At 50.1% G+C, this 12,934-nt stretch overlaps 1 protein-coding gene across 2 annotated transcripts in view; it reads left to right on the top strand.

Annotated features, from left to right (window-relative positions):
* The first annotated feature begins 2,361 nt into the window (after nt 1–2,361).
* The window catches only part of LRRC75A (leucine rich repeat containing 75A), an 80,037-nt gene continuing 69,464 nt past the window's right edge, over nt 2,362–12,934 (top strand). The window contains exon 1 of one of the 2 annotated variants that reach the window (XM_072026119.1): nt 2,362–2,385. In XM_072026119.1, coding sequence (XP_071882220.1) covers nt 2,377–2,385 — 9 coding nt within the window. In that variant the 5' untranslated portion in view covers nt 2,362–2,376. Of the gene's footprint in view, nt 2,386–12,446; nt 12,670–12,934 lie in introns of those variants that run through there. The other variant, XM_072026120.1, reaches the window with a different exon arrangement.

The raw sequence follows: 12,934 nt of genomic DNA, 5'->3' as shown, positions 1-12,934 counted from the left end.
GTGGGCTCTGGAGAAGTGCAACTTCCTTGAAGCAAATCCTGGTTTTAAAGCTATTACTGCATAGAATTATACATGGGTAGACTTAAAGGAGGACCTATAGTGAATTTCCATTTGGAAAATGTAGTTAGTAAATGAACAGGTAATGTAATGCGTTTTTTTTTCTGAAGTAAAGGCAAGGAACCTGCTGTCTGGAACAGCTGACAAGCCTCTTGCATAGGGAAAGTCTTGCTGTAATTTGGTACCACTGTTCTTTCAAGGCCCTCTCCTGGCTCTTCGTAGCATGAGCAACCTAAAAGTAAGTTTTAAGCAGGTAGTAGTGCAGTGGGAGAAAACCAGGCTGCTTTGCTGATGTATAACAGGACATTTCCAAGAGCCGGAAGGTTGGAAGGGTGGGGTGAGCAGAAGGGATTTGTTTGATAGCACTGTAATCAGGCTGTTTGCTCCTAACAATGGTGTTTGTTAACAAACAAACAACGGCAATGAAAAATTATGTAAAGCTTGCTCATCTGGAAAAAATGCACACACCATGTTTGCAATCAGATTACATCTAGTGTTAGCAGGCAGCTACAGATTGGGATGAGAAGTACCATCTGCTGTCAGCAATGGCATTTCTTTAATCGGGCGCTTTGTGCCAAATATTTTGGTATTATGTGGAAGTATTGCTGAAAAGGAGGAACAGCATCTGTCTTCTTGCAGCAGTGCCTTCTTTCTGCAAGCAAATTTCCTTAGCCTTCTTTTTAAAAGAGTTTCAAAGAAATGTCCCCAGAAGTGCATATGAATAAATATGCTGAAATTTAGATTGCAATTTCTTTTCCATCCAGTGTTAATCAAAATATTGCTAGCAATGATTTACCTGGCAGGATGAAAAATAAATCAAAGTAGAAAACTACACATGTTAAACTCTGTGGACCTGTCTGCCTTTAACCAGTTAATTCAGTGACTTTCAAACTTGATTTCTGAGCTGCACAAACATCCTCCTTGGAAGATGTCTGAGAACTTGTATGTACAAAGGTTTCTTTGTGGTGTCTGTTAACTTGGGTAGTCTTTCTGTTAGCCTTTGCCAACTTTTCAGATGTAGCTTGGGGACTGACCTTGAGGTGTCTGTTAACCCCACGCTGAAAACAACTCAGCTAAATAAATAGCAGAATTGCTGAGAACCAAGGTGCAGACTTGCTGGATTTGGATCTTTGTTCAGCGCTGATGCAAGCAGTGTTCCTGTCCATCAGCACACTGCACCAGCTCTCAAGAGATCTGGATTTCTTGCTCTGCCTTGCTGGGTGACTTGGGCAGCTTGCTTTATGTTTGCAGATCTCATTTTCTCCTGTATTTCTACAGGCTTTACAGCTGTACAAAGTGCTATAACCTTTGCTGATACAAACTTAGGGAGGTTATTACCTAACCTGCAAGGCTTCCCAGCAGAACCAATATTTGCTATCTATCTTTCAGAGACGTTTCTTTACAGGATGTTAAAATAAAAATTGGCCATCTAAGGATATACTTCCTTCTGTCATCTCTATTGTTTGCTTCTTGCACCAATATTCTTGTGCCTTGATAAAATAAGTAACTACTTGAGATTTCATCTGTAGCTAAACACACAAGTCAATCCATGCATGATCAGTTTCATAGACCTCGTTATTAAGGTTCGTGAATAGGAAACTGCCCAGTACGTTACATTGATTAGCATATACCATTGGAAAAGATCTCTTCTGGTTAATGACATTGAACTTGTAACAAGAGGGGGATTTACAGAGAGGAGGGTGACAATGACCACCTATAGTCTTTGTATAAAAGACTAACTTTGTTTGCTCCTACTGTGCAAGCAGTAGCTCAGGTAAATGAGTGACTGCAAAATGTGGGAAAACCCATCACGTCCTTGTTCCCACTTCACCCCAGAGCCTCATATAAACAAAATTACCATATTCTAGCAGGCACTTTTTGTAAGGGAAGTCATTCTGTGACCTGTAGGTGGGGATGTGGCCATGTGGAGCTCACCCTCCCTGCAGCACTCACCACAGCTCAGCACCCAAGGGAAGATTTTCACCTTAGAGTTTACTTGTTTCTGCTGGACTCCCCCTTTCCTTTGGCAGCAGCACTTGCTGAGCAGCTGAGTCCAAATTGCTGCCTGTGGCTCAGGTGTGTGGATTTGCCATTTTGTTAGTAACGAGGTGCCACAGGAGCTGCTGAGCGCCTCTGATTGCTCCTCAGCTGGTGGCTGGGGATGTGGTGATTGAGCTGGGGTGGTCACTGCTGGGCACTTGGGCATCTCCAGGGGGAGAGGTATTTCTGGCAGTGCATGTGGGGGTTTGGGGGTGATATAAAGAAACACTTAGAAGTGAACAAGTGGGACTGGAGCTGCCTCCTCCTGCTGGCGCTGCTATGGCTCAGGTAAGTCCCTGCTTGCAGGGGGCTACGGGGGCTGCGGTGCTTTTGTGTTGGGTGGCAAAACTGGACTCCAAAGTGAACCCAAAGGGGCTTTAGGAGGTGGTGGCTGGTGGGCTAGGGGGTTGCTACAGAGCTTAAAGCATCTGGGGCTGGCTGAACTTGCTGCTCTTTGAGCCTGAAGCAAGCAGGCTGGGAAGGAAACTTCCCGAGGAAATCCCTAGCGAGAGAGTCAGCGCTAGTACGGGGGGAGGACTAGAAATGAGTGAATTCAGATCAGGACAAGAGGCCTGGCGCTTCTGCAAAAAACTGACTTGAAGCACACAAGGACCTGAGGGAAAACGGGGCGGGAAGCAGCGAGGCCTGGCCCGGCCCTGCCCGCCCGATGCCGCCAGAGGGCGGCAGGAGCCCGGCCTGGAGCCGCCCGGGGCCGGGGCTTGGGCTTGGGCCTGCTTCCAGCGGGGCCGGGCTGCAGGGGGGGACACACGGCAATGCTTCTGCCCCCAGCCCTGTGGGGAAAGAGGGAGAGGATGGCAGAGCGCTTGAGAAGTGCCTGGAGCCGTGTAACTGTGCTCTGGGCAGTGAGTGGTGCTCGTGGCTCTGCCACGGGTCTTGTCTGGGTGTCCCCGTCCCTCCTGGGGTGTCTGCGTGCTGTAGATTCACAGGGAGCCTTCCTCACCCCAAAGAGGTGCTGGGGTCTGCGTCTGTCGGGTATCGTGGCTGAATGCCTGGACAGGCATTAGGAATTGCAGAGCGAGTGTAGGGTGCTGCCGTCCTTCCTCTGGTGATTGCCAGATATTGTTGTCCCCTAAAACAAGGGGTTTTCGTTTGGGAAGAGACGGAATATTGAATGACAGCAGTCTTCCAGCCCTTCCCCTGACATTCCCAAGCAGTTTCTCAGCTGATGTGCTCCTTTGGATTTGCTCAGTGCTCAGGTTCTTATGCTGTGCCACCCACCTGGTGATGTGCTTCCTCTCCTTACCTCCACCTGTGCTCCCAATAAGTAACCCACCGGCCTTAGCACTTCCTTAGCAGTAGGTGCGTGGTTTCCCTTGCGCAGCATCTGAGGCCACAGATGCCCTTTTCTAATTAGAAACAAACCTCTTATGCAACAGAGGCACTGCGGCGTTCCCAGGGCTGGGTGGTAGGGCTGGAGATGCTTTACCTTGCTCGGTTCTGTTCCTGCAGGTTCCCATCTGTCTGCTGTTGCTCAGGGAAAGTCTGGGAAATGGGCTGGTTTTCCTGGGTCTTGCTCCCATTTAAAGAAAAGGTAACAGCAGGGAAATTGTGAAGAATAAACTGGGCTTGGGGATCTTCCCCACTGCAGCCCAGCCTGGTAAGCAGCTGAGCAAAGGTCAAAGCCATTTGACAAGTTTGTCCCTGTTGTTGGTTACAGGGGGTATAGAGGAGGCATTTGCCTTTCTCTGTTGTGGTGGTTGTAAATATCAGTGCCCTGGGGCTGCAGTTGGTGCTACTTAATGAGTACGGGGTCCATCATAATTTGGAATTGCTATCAGGTGGAGGGGGGCAGTGTTTCCAGGAAGATGGCTCAAACCCCTGCTAGCACCAACGCATCAATATCTCGTGACTAGGACCTGGCTCCTGTACCTAACTTTGCCCTGAAGGCAACAGCATTTAGAAACCTAGCTGCAGCTTGTTTGTTTGAATATTTGAACTTTTCCCCATCTCCTGTTAAAAATAAGGCCACAGTCCCTGTGTTTCTTGGCTGTGGTGGATCAGGGAAATCTTTCTCCCCCTGCGTTGGATCTTGCCTGAATGCACACGCAGCTCCTGCTGGCTGTTAGCAGGAGAGCAAAGCAAGTGAGGCAAACCCCTGGCACACCGTGCTGTGCTCCAGGAGCACAGCGGGCTCGGAATTATTTATGATGTTCCATTGTGCATGAATAAAATGTTTTGTAGGAACACAGGAAGCCTCCATCATCGGAGATGTCCCAGCAGTGCCCGCTGCGAGCAGGCACTTTCACGAGGTGAGGTGCTGGCTGCTCCCTCGTGGTCAGAGCAGCGTGGGATTAATGTCTCGCTGGCTTCTTATGTGCAAGAGGGACATAGACTAGACCCATTCAAAGCAGTTTTTCAGCAGAAAAGCTCCATCCACCCAGTGGTTGCCCAGGCACGATTGTGCATGCACAAAGCAAACGAGTGACTGTGGAGCCAAACCCTGGCACATGAGGCACAATTATCATCTCCAAGCCTGGGCACAGCTGGAGGCCAGCAGGGACCCCAGTGTGGGTTGGAGCAGCCTGAAAGCTGCTGTGTCTGAGCTGAGTGACTGGAGGAAGGAGTCCCCCAGCATCTGGGGCTGGAGCCCAGAGCAGCTCAGGCTCACTGTGACTCCACGCCAGGGTAGCCAAATGTGTTGTTGCAGACAATGGTCCCCTGGAACGGTTGCCCTGACAAAGTCAAAATACTTCGAGAAGCACTTCCTTCCCCTTCACTGAAAAACTGGAATCTGAGCAGATCTGCTGCAAACTGAATATGAGCAGGCATTGAATAATACGACCTCGAGTCAATGCGCCAGCCGCTGCAGCATCACGATTTCCCCTTGAGTCATTTGAAGCATCATAGCAGCAAATAGAGCTAAATTTGAGCTAAAACTCGTTTGTGGCTCAATAACCAAATCCAGGCTTTCCTGATACGGGCTGGGGAGGTCGTGGTGAGGCTCCTGGGAGATGGAGCATGCTGTACAGAGGGGGCTTCTCCCCCAAGTCCTTCCATCTGTGGCTGGGTTGTGCGCTAAACTCCTGCAAGACATAAGTCCCTTCAGCCCATCTGGTGCTGTGCTGATCTGGCTGCTTACAGGAATCTCTTAACTGCTCTGGATTAGAGCTGAAGGGTCTTTATCGAGGTGTGGGGAGCATTAGGCTTTGTGTGCTGATGGGGATGGGAACAGATCTAGCAGGAGGTTTGCTTCTTGGCCTGAGCTGCTGCGTACGGAGTTGGTGGCGAAGAATACAGACAGCAGAAATTTGCTGAAACCAATGTTTCTGGTAGCATTGAATCTTTCTGTGTTTCAGCTTCATAACCCACTTTGAGCAGGAGGTACCTGCAGGTCAGAAACTTCAGTGGTTTTGAAGCCACCACTGTGTGCTGGTGAGACCTGGGCACACTCCTGCTTCTAGATTTTTCTCTGCTGCCATGCTTAAGGCAAGACAGTGAAAAGCTCTCTCTGAGGCCTCAAAATCTCTCAAAGGAGAGCAAAGAGCATCTTTCATTGTGTACAGGCATGGTCTTGCGTTTGTAGGACCTTCTAGCCTAGAGCCAGCTCTGCTGTGGTGTGAGCAAGAGGCTGCTAAACGGAGCAGGAACTGCTACGGGCGCTCTCAGTGCAAATCCCGTGGTGTGAATCCAGGATGGCCAAGGCTTGTGATGTTTGCAGACAGCACAAAGTCTGCTATTTCTGGCCGTATTTCCTGAGAGCAGCTTGTGAATTCTCCGTGTTGCTGCAAGTGTGATATCTCTGGGAGCTTCTGCGTCTGTGCTGGGACAGCCCGGGAGGACCTCTGCATCCTGCTGGAGAGGTCTCGCCGGTGGGCTCTGTCTCCTCGGGGCTCTTGGTGGTGCTGGCAGCGCTGCTGCCTGCTTCTCCCAGCTGGATTTCATGTGACGCATGGCTTTGCCCATGGTTTCGCTGATTGCAAAACCAGAGGGTACCTTGTTGCCAAAAGATTTTGCAAAACATTCCTCCGTGCTGCTCCGTCTGCCGGGGAGAGGGTGCTTTGTTCATTGTTCTGTTTATCCAAAATAGGTCGCTTCCAACCACAAGCATCTGGGGCTTTTGCTGTTGCAGGAAGCTGCCAATGCGAATGCAACCTTCGACATGCCTGTGAGCAAGCTCATTCCTGGAAATGGGAAGATCTCCATTAAAATGACTCTGTCCATCACACCACCCAAGGTTCTCCAGTAGGAGCGTGCTGAGCATGGATCGCTTTTCATTCTGGCCAACGAAAGTGTTTGTTTCCGTTTGTTTGTTTGCTTTAACCTTCTGGGAGGAGATGCCAAGGATGTGTTAAAGAAATTTAATTTAATTTCTCGTACTTCCAGAGGTGCTGAAACCAGCGGGTGAATCACTGCTCTGCTGCGTGTGGGAAGGCAGGGCTCTGCCGCACCAGCACGGGCGTCTGAATGGGGCCATTTTAGAGAGTGACGTGAAGAAAAAGGAATTGATTTATTTACTAACAAAGCCACAATGGAAGAGAACCCCCCTGTAGTGCCAGAAAGAGCATTTAAGATCTTTCTGTCTCTGGGTTGGCTCGGTGTGTGTGTTTGGGGCTTTTTGCCTCTCTTGGCCGGAGCATAAGCTAACAGTCAGGGCTGCTGGTGGAGAGGGCATGTACACTTCTTTATCTTCTCCCTTTTTTTTTTTTTTTTTTGTTCTTTGTCATTTTTGGGGCTTTTCTTCTCAATCAAAGCTTTGACAAATGCTGCTGGGCACCCGAGGCAGGCTGCCCTCCTGTGCTGCAGGGCCCTGACCAAGGGGATTCCTAAACTGTGGTCAGCTCGGTGGATAGAAGTAGCTCAGCTATCCTTGCCCACCACAGTGATTCACTGCAGCTGAGTTTAAAAACAAAAAGCAAAAGCAACAAACAGTTGTACCTCTCACCTTGCACAAATCTCGCCCGCCTCAACACCTTGGTGCTGAGGGACTGGGGTTTGTATGTATTTCCATTAAAATTCATGACACACACTGAAAATCGCGGTGAGACTAAACTCTGTTCATGAAGAATTTAAGACTGCTGCTTCTGGTCAGGAAATGCCTTGCTAGGGGGGCACGGAGAGAAAGCAGTCTCGAATAAGAAACGCAGCTGTATCTGCAGTTGGGGTTTACAAATTTAAAAGGAAAAAAGAATTGGCACCTCGTGATTCAGGTCCTCACTGCAAAACCTCCCTGCCCTAAGGCTGAGGAAATGGGAGAGCCCCTGATAGGGGCAGGATCGATGAAACCAGCAGGCAGGGGTGTCGGTGCAGGGCTGCTGTGGTTATTCCATGGCACTTGTGCATCTCCGTGTATCGGTGTTGATTAAATGAGTGGTTGGAAGGGCTTCTTGGGGGTGGCGAGGTTTGTAAACCTCCCTTGGCTGGCCAGGAAGAAGGGCAGGGCTCGGTGTGCCCACTGTGATCTGGGTGAAAGCCGGCGGTACTCCCTGCGCTGTGGCTTGAATCTCAAATACGGTGACTCGGCGCCTTCTCTGCAGGTACAGCTGGAATTCAAAGCACTCCTGGATTAGTTCAACACTGAAGCTTGTAGCGAGAGGGAGAGCTGCGGCATTTAGCTTTGATTTGATTTCTTTCTTCTTGAACCTTTTAAGACTCTCAGGCTTGAAGCTTTCCCTCCTGCCCCCAGGACCCATCCATCTGCTTATCTGCAGACCCCAGACAGCTTCGCTCCTGTCCTTGCCATCAGAAATACCCCTGGTTGTGTCACTGGATGTCTTGAGAGCAAGAGCGAGGACCAAGGTACCTGGCACTGGAGCTTTCCAAAGGTTTCATAGCTTTTTCCTACTATTTATGGCCAGGGCCATCCCATGCGGTGGCTCAGGCAAGCCTGGTGTGGCTGTTGCCTCTTGTGTATGTGTAGGTTGACCTTCCAAGGCAAGAATGTGGTCAAGGTGCTGTATGGCAATCCAGCCTCTTTCCCTGTAAGTAACCTTCAGCACGATCCAAAGAATCCCATAGCTTTTCCCCAGGGAATTGCCTAGGGATAGGTTTGCTCTAGCACTTGGGAACCTGACATTCTTGTAAATCTGGGCTTCAAATGTCTGAAAATGCCAGAAGAAGTGAACGTGCATTGGCAAAAGTTATTTCAGGGATCTGAGCTCTTCTCACAACCACCTGGAATTCCTTTGAAGAGCTCCAGGTCTTCTCTGGTCGCTGTAGGCTCTCCTAGGTCTCCTGTTGATTTGCTCCCACTTACAGAAAGGGCGAGACCGGGAACATTTAGTGCAAGATCCCAGCCACGCGATGTCTCACCCGGTCCTTCAAATAGCAATTTTCACCCAGCTCTCCCAGATTTAGCAACCTCAGCTTCTTATTGAGAGAAGTAAGCTCTGTGCTCAACAAGCCAGGGCTTTTCTCTAGATCAGGGCCAAGATGTAAGCAGGGAAGAGGCTTTGAGTTTGGTCTGGGGTGCTACGATCTGGCACTTGGGTGGGCTTCGTTCTCATCTGTCCCTTTGAATCGTTTGGGGGCTCTTGCTTTGGAGAGGTGCGTTCTTGGGATCCCTTGGCAAGTTGTTGACGAGCTGTGCAGTGGTTGCTGTTGTCCTTGTCCTGACGATGCAGAGCCCTCATAACACCGCTCCAGGCACCATGGCACGTTGGCAGGGGGCTCTTGTGCCGGGTGTGGGGTTGGAGGGTGGCCTCGTGTTGGGTCTCAGGGTGGTGCGGTGAAGGTCCGATCCTCTGCTGGTTGATTTCTCTGATAGATTTTCCGTTAACTTTACTGAGTGACGGTGGATATGGCTTTTAGTTGCCCTGAGGTTAAGTCAAGTGACAGCATTTGAAAATGTTGTTCTTCTAATTCCGTGTTTCTCTCACAAATGCATTCCTCTTGCAAGTGGTATGGCTCAGATGCTGAGTAATGTCACAAAAGGAGCACTAGGCTAAAGGGGAATTAGATCCATGCTTCTCAACGCTGTTCCTATTTTTTCCCAGATATTAGCCCTAACTTTTGACTTGCAGCTTGTCTGCACAGCTCGTCTTTCCTTTCTAAAAAGGGTTGGGAAACAAATTCCAGAGGCTGAGGAACCCAAATCTCCTAGGAAATGGATGCAAGATGAGTCTCCAGCTTGGTCTTGAAAATCTCAGCCCTCAAATTTTGATGTTCATGTATGCAAAGGGTCAAGAGCTTTCCGTCTGTGCCAATGTTATCTGATCTGGCATTTCTTTTCCTTAAAAAAAAAAAAAAGTGGTTTCTTTCCTCCTATTTGCCTGCTTCAGAAGTTATTTTCTTGTCCTACCTCCTCATGTCATGATGAGAAAAATCATAATGTTTGTGCTGCTTACTTAAAATATGAAATTAAATTAAAAAGAAGAATCGGAGGAGCAGATTCTGCTCGTTGGGGGATTTCCCAGGACTGTGCATCCCTTGTGGCACGAAGGCTGTGAGCTGCTTCCCTGCTGCTCCTGCCCTCCTGAATTCGCACACCGTTGGTTTGTATTTAGCACGCGGTGACATCTTCCTTTAACGAGCACATTTTCCATCTGGGCTGCATTATTTAGATGTCTCCAGGAATGTTTTAAGCTGCTTCTGCACTCCCCCCTTTCCTGGCAAACAAATATTTTATGCAAGGCTTCACCAGCACCCTGGTGGAGCAGGCAGTCACTGGCTTTGCACTGAGCCAGCAATCGGGCACGGAGAGCCTTGGCTTTGCCCCACCAGGTTGGAAATGGGAAAATCTCCAATTCCACCCAGCTTCTGACCCTTTGGTGGGCAAGGGAGGGAGAAGGGAAGTGCCACCAAACCTGCTTTGATCAGCAAGGTTCAAATTGGATCTGTGCCCGCTGCTGCTCTGAGCTGGTGTCCGCCAGGCGCTGGACTTTGTGTGGAAGTGAAGCCATTTGGCTTTGGAGCAAACAACTAAAATCAGACCTCAGCTTGGTCATGCAGGGCCTCGGGTGTTCAGCTGCAGCAGGAGAGATGCAGCACAGCCCTGCTCTCAGGAGCACTCTGCAAATTCCCCTTTAAACACAGTGGGGAGCGCAGCGTGGATGCATCGCGCTGGATCGGGTCACCCTGACTCGCCTGCCTGTGTTTGGCTGAAATGATCCCAAAACATTTGATTATTTCAATGAAACGAAATTAGATTTTGCTGCTGATGCCTTGCCTGATGTGAGCTGGTTTTATTCCCGGGGGAGGGAGGCCCAAGGAGACATAAAGAGGAACACGGTGCTGTATCCATGCTGGCTGCCTTGCTGTGAGTCGCTTCGTTACAGAGAGCCAGTAAGAAAATCAATGTTTCCAAAATCAGAAAGTTTTTTTTTTTTGTTTTTTTTTTTTCCTCCCACAAGCAAGTTAAAACTTTGATTTATATTTATTATTTTTGAAATATCAACTTTTTACTCTATGCTGGAAAGAAACCAGTGGTTTCAACCTCTCTCTCTGGCCAGGAAATTTTGGAGCCGGGTCAGTTTTACCCCATGCTCCAGAGATGTGAACTGCAAGCACAAAAGACTTCACTCGATCCTGCTCAGGCGGAGGATCTCTCCTCTGGTGTGCAAGCAGAGAAGACATTGACTGGATCATGGCTTCGCTTTGAGCTTTGGGGAAGTTCAGACCTCAATGCAGTCCAAACCAGGGGCCTTATCCCTGCCTGAAAACCCATGCCATGCAGCTCTTTAAATAGAGTATGTATTTTTCCAGCTTTAACAAAGTTAAAATGGAGAGGGTAAAACGTTAATTTGCAATTAACCTAAGACTGAGCTGTGCAGCATATTGCTTCTCATAACTGGGAGTTTAAGCCTAATTTTTCTGTTCTCTCAAATGCCCTGAAAATAGTTCCTTCATCCCAGATAAAGCCCCTGCTGACAGCGCAGCTTACCGAGGACACGGCCAGTCAATGGATGAGCACGAACCAAGCGGGAGATGAAATCGTGGGGATTTATTTGTTGCCCTCCCTTCCCATCTGCACTCCTTTTCCTTTCGGGCAGTGTTGACTTGCAGGTAACTGAGCCTAGATTTCGCAAATGATTATTGTTTGAATCCCGGAGAGCTGCAAATTCCCAGCATTTACAAATTGTGACCTTCGGGCTGAGCACGAGCTCCGGCTGTCACCTTGCTCATCCCTGAGCCATGTCCCCAGCCGTGCCCAACCCCGCTCGGTGCGGGGCGAGAAGCCTCTCCCTGTGTGAGGGAGAGCATTTAAGCAGCTTTGCACAAATGGGATTTGCACCAGTTGGTTTCTGAGAACCAGCCACCGAGCTCAGCTCCTCCTGCACTCTCCCCACCAGGCCGAGTGGGTGCAGGTGATGTTGGTCCGATGTTGGTCCCCGTCTAAACAGGAGGCAGCCTGAGCTTGACGGGCACTTCATTGTGCGCATTTTTGAAGGTAATCTGGGTGGCGTTGCTCACCCTGTCTCTGAGATTTAATGGGGCTGAGGCTGCCAGACAGCAGCAACTTGGTCCCAGTGCTGAGCGTGAGCACCAGCCACGAGGCCATGGTGGAGCTCGGGGCTCTGATGTGTGCCACGAGGCCGTGGTGAAGGAGCTTGGAGCACGCATGGCTTGTGGTCCATGAAGCCTTGTGCCTTCAGGAGCCACCGATTCAAACTGGGTCTGGCTGGAAACACAGTTTGTGGTGCAAAATGAGTTGGATCCCAGTTGGTGTCCTCACGGCCCCGGGTTGTCCCCAGAACCACCCCAGTGTGGTGCTAGCAGCGTTGCTCATCACCGGCTCCTCCAAGCAGGCGTCAGTCCCCATCAGAAACTGGGGAGAGAAGAAATAGAGTGTATTATCCTGAAACACATCCCCAACGGGCTCGATAACGTGAGCTCCTGGGGTGCTGGCCGTTCCCTCATCCCACAGTGAGGCACGGTGAGAGCCGGGCTGCTGGCCCCAGTGGGACAGATGGGGCTGGCTGCTCCAAAAGCTCATCTCTGTGTGATGGCTGGGTGCTGGGAAATGGTTGGAAGGAATCGGGCTCAGCCATGCCAAAACATCCCGTGAGTGTGGGGCCGGTCCTGAGGGGAGCTCGGCTCGGTGGCGCTTGGGGTGGGGATGAGCTTTGGGTACGAGCTGTCCTCAGCCGGGATGGGGTTAAAGATTCGTGTCCCATCATGGGCTATGCAGCAGATGCAGGATGGTGACGAGCCTGAGGCATGAAGCAACCTTTGTGGAAAAACCCCAGAACGCAGCCCAGGAATGCTGACCCCTGGTCCCATTGCCTTGGCTCTTCCCCCGCAGCAAATCTCACCAGCAGCAAAGGATAATTCCCCATCAAATACTCATCGACTTTTTTATTTTTTAATTATTTTTTTCCACTGGTGAAACAAGGCAATAATTTTCCCTATGGACCAAAGTGCAGAAAACTCTCCGAGCCTTTCAAATCCTGCTTTTTTTTGCAAAGAGCTGGAGGGAAAGGAGAGGGTGGGTTGTGAGATGACTCCAGAAAAACATTCAGCAAGCCCTCCTGGCAGCTCCTGCCTCTTGCTAAACAACTTCGGGGCTGTGTGTAAACAGTCCTCTGCTTTTATAAACACGGCATCCAGATCGTGGAGTGGAAAAAAGCTGCGGCCATCACGTGAAGGGGAGATGTATTGCTTCCGGCAGCTTAAGTATTTTTATCTTCTCTCGGGGTTAAGGGTTTGGGTTTGGACGTCTTTCGCCTGGGAAATGTGGGAGCGGGGAGAGGTGGCACTGCAGAGGGCCAGCACCTGGAGCAAGGCAGGATGAGAGAAGTCTTTTTTGGCAGATCTTGAACGTGTGGGGACGGCTGTGGCGGGGTCTGGTGCAGGGCGAGCGCTTTGGGTGCTGGGATCCGTCCCCCCAGCACCTGCGGGGGTAGCACGGGCACCCACCTCCACCCCTCTGCGTTGGGGT

The sequence above is a fragment of the Anas platyrhynchos genome, chromosome 20 (assembly GCF_047663525.1).
Source record: "Anas platyrhynchos isolate ZD024472 breed Pekin duck chromosome 20, IASCAAS_PekinDuck_T2T, whole genome shotgun sequence".
Lineage (NCBI taxonomy): Eukaryota > Metazoa > Chordata > Aves > Anseriformes > Anatidae > Anas > Anas platyrhynchos.
This window is presented reverse-complemented; position numbering and strand designations above follow the sequence as displayed.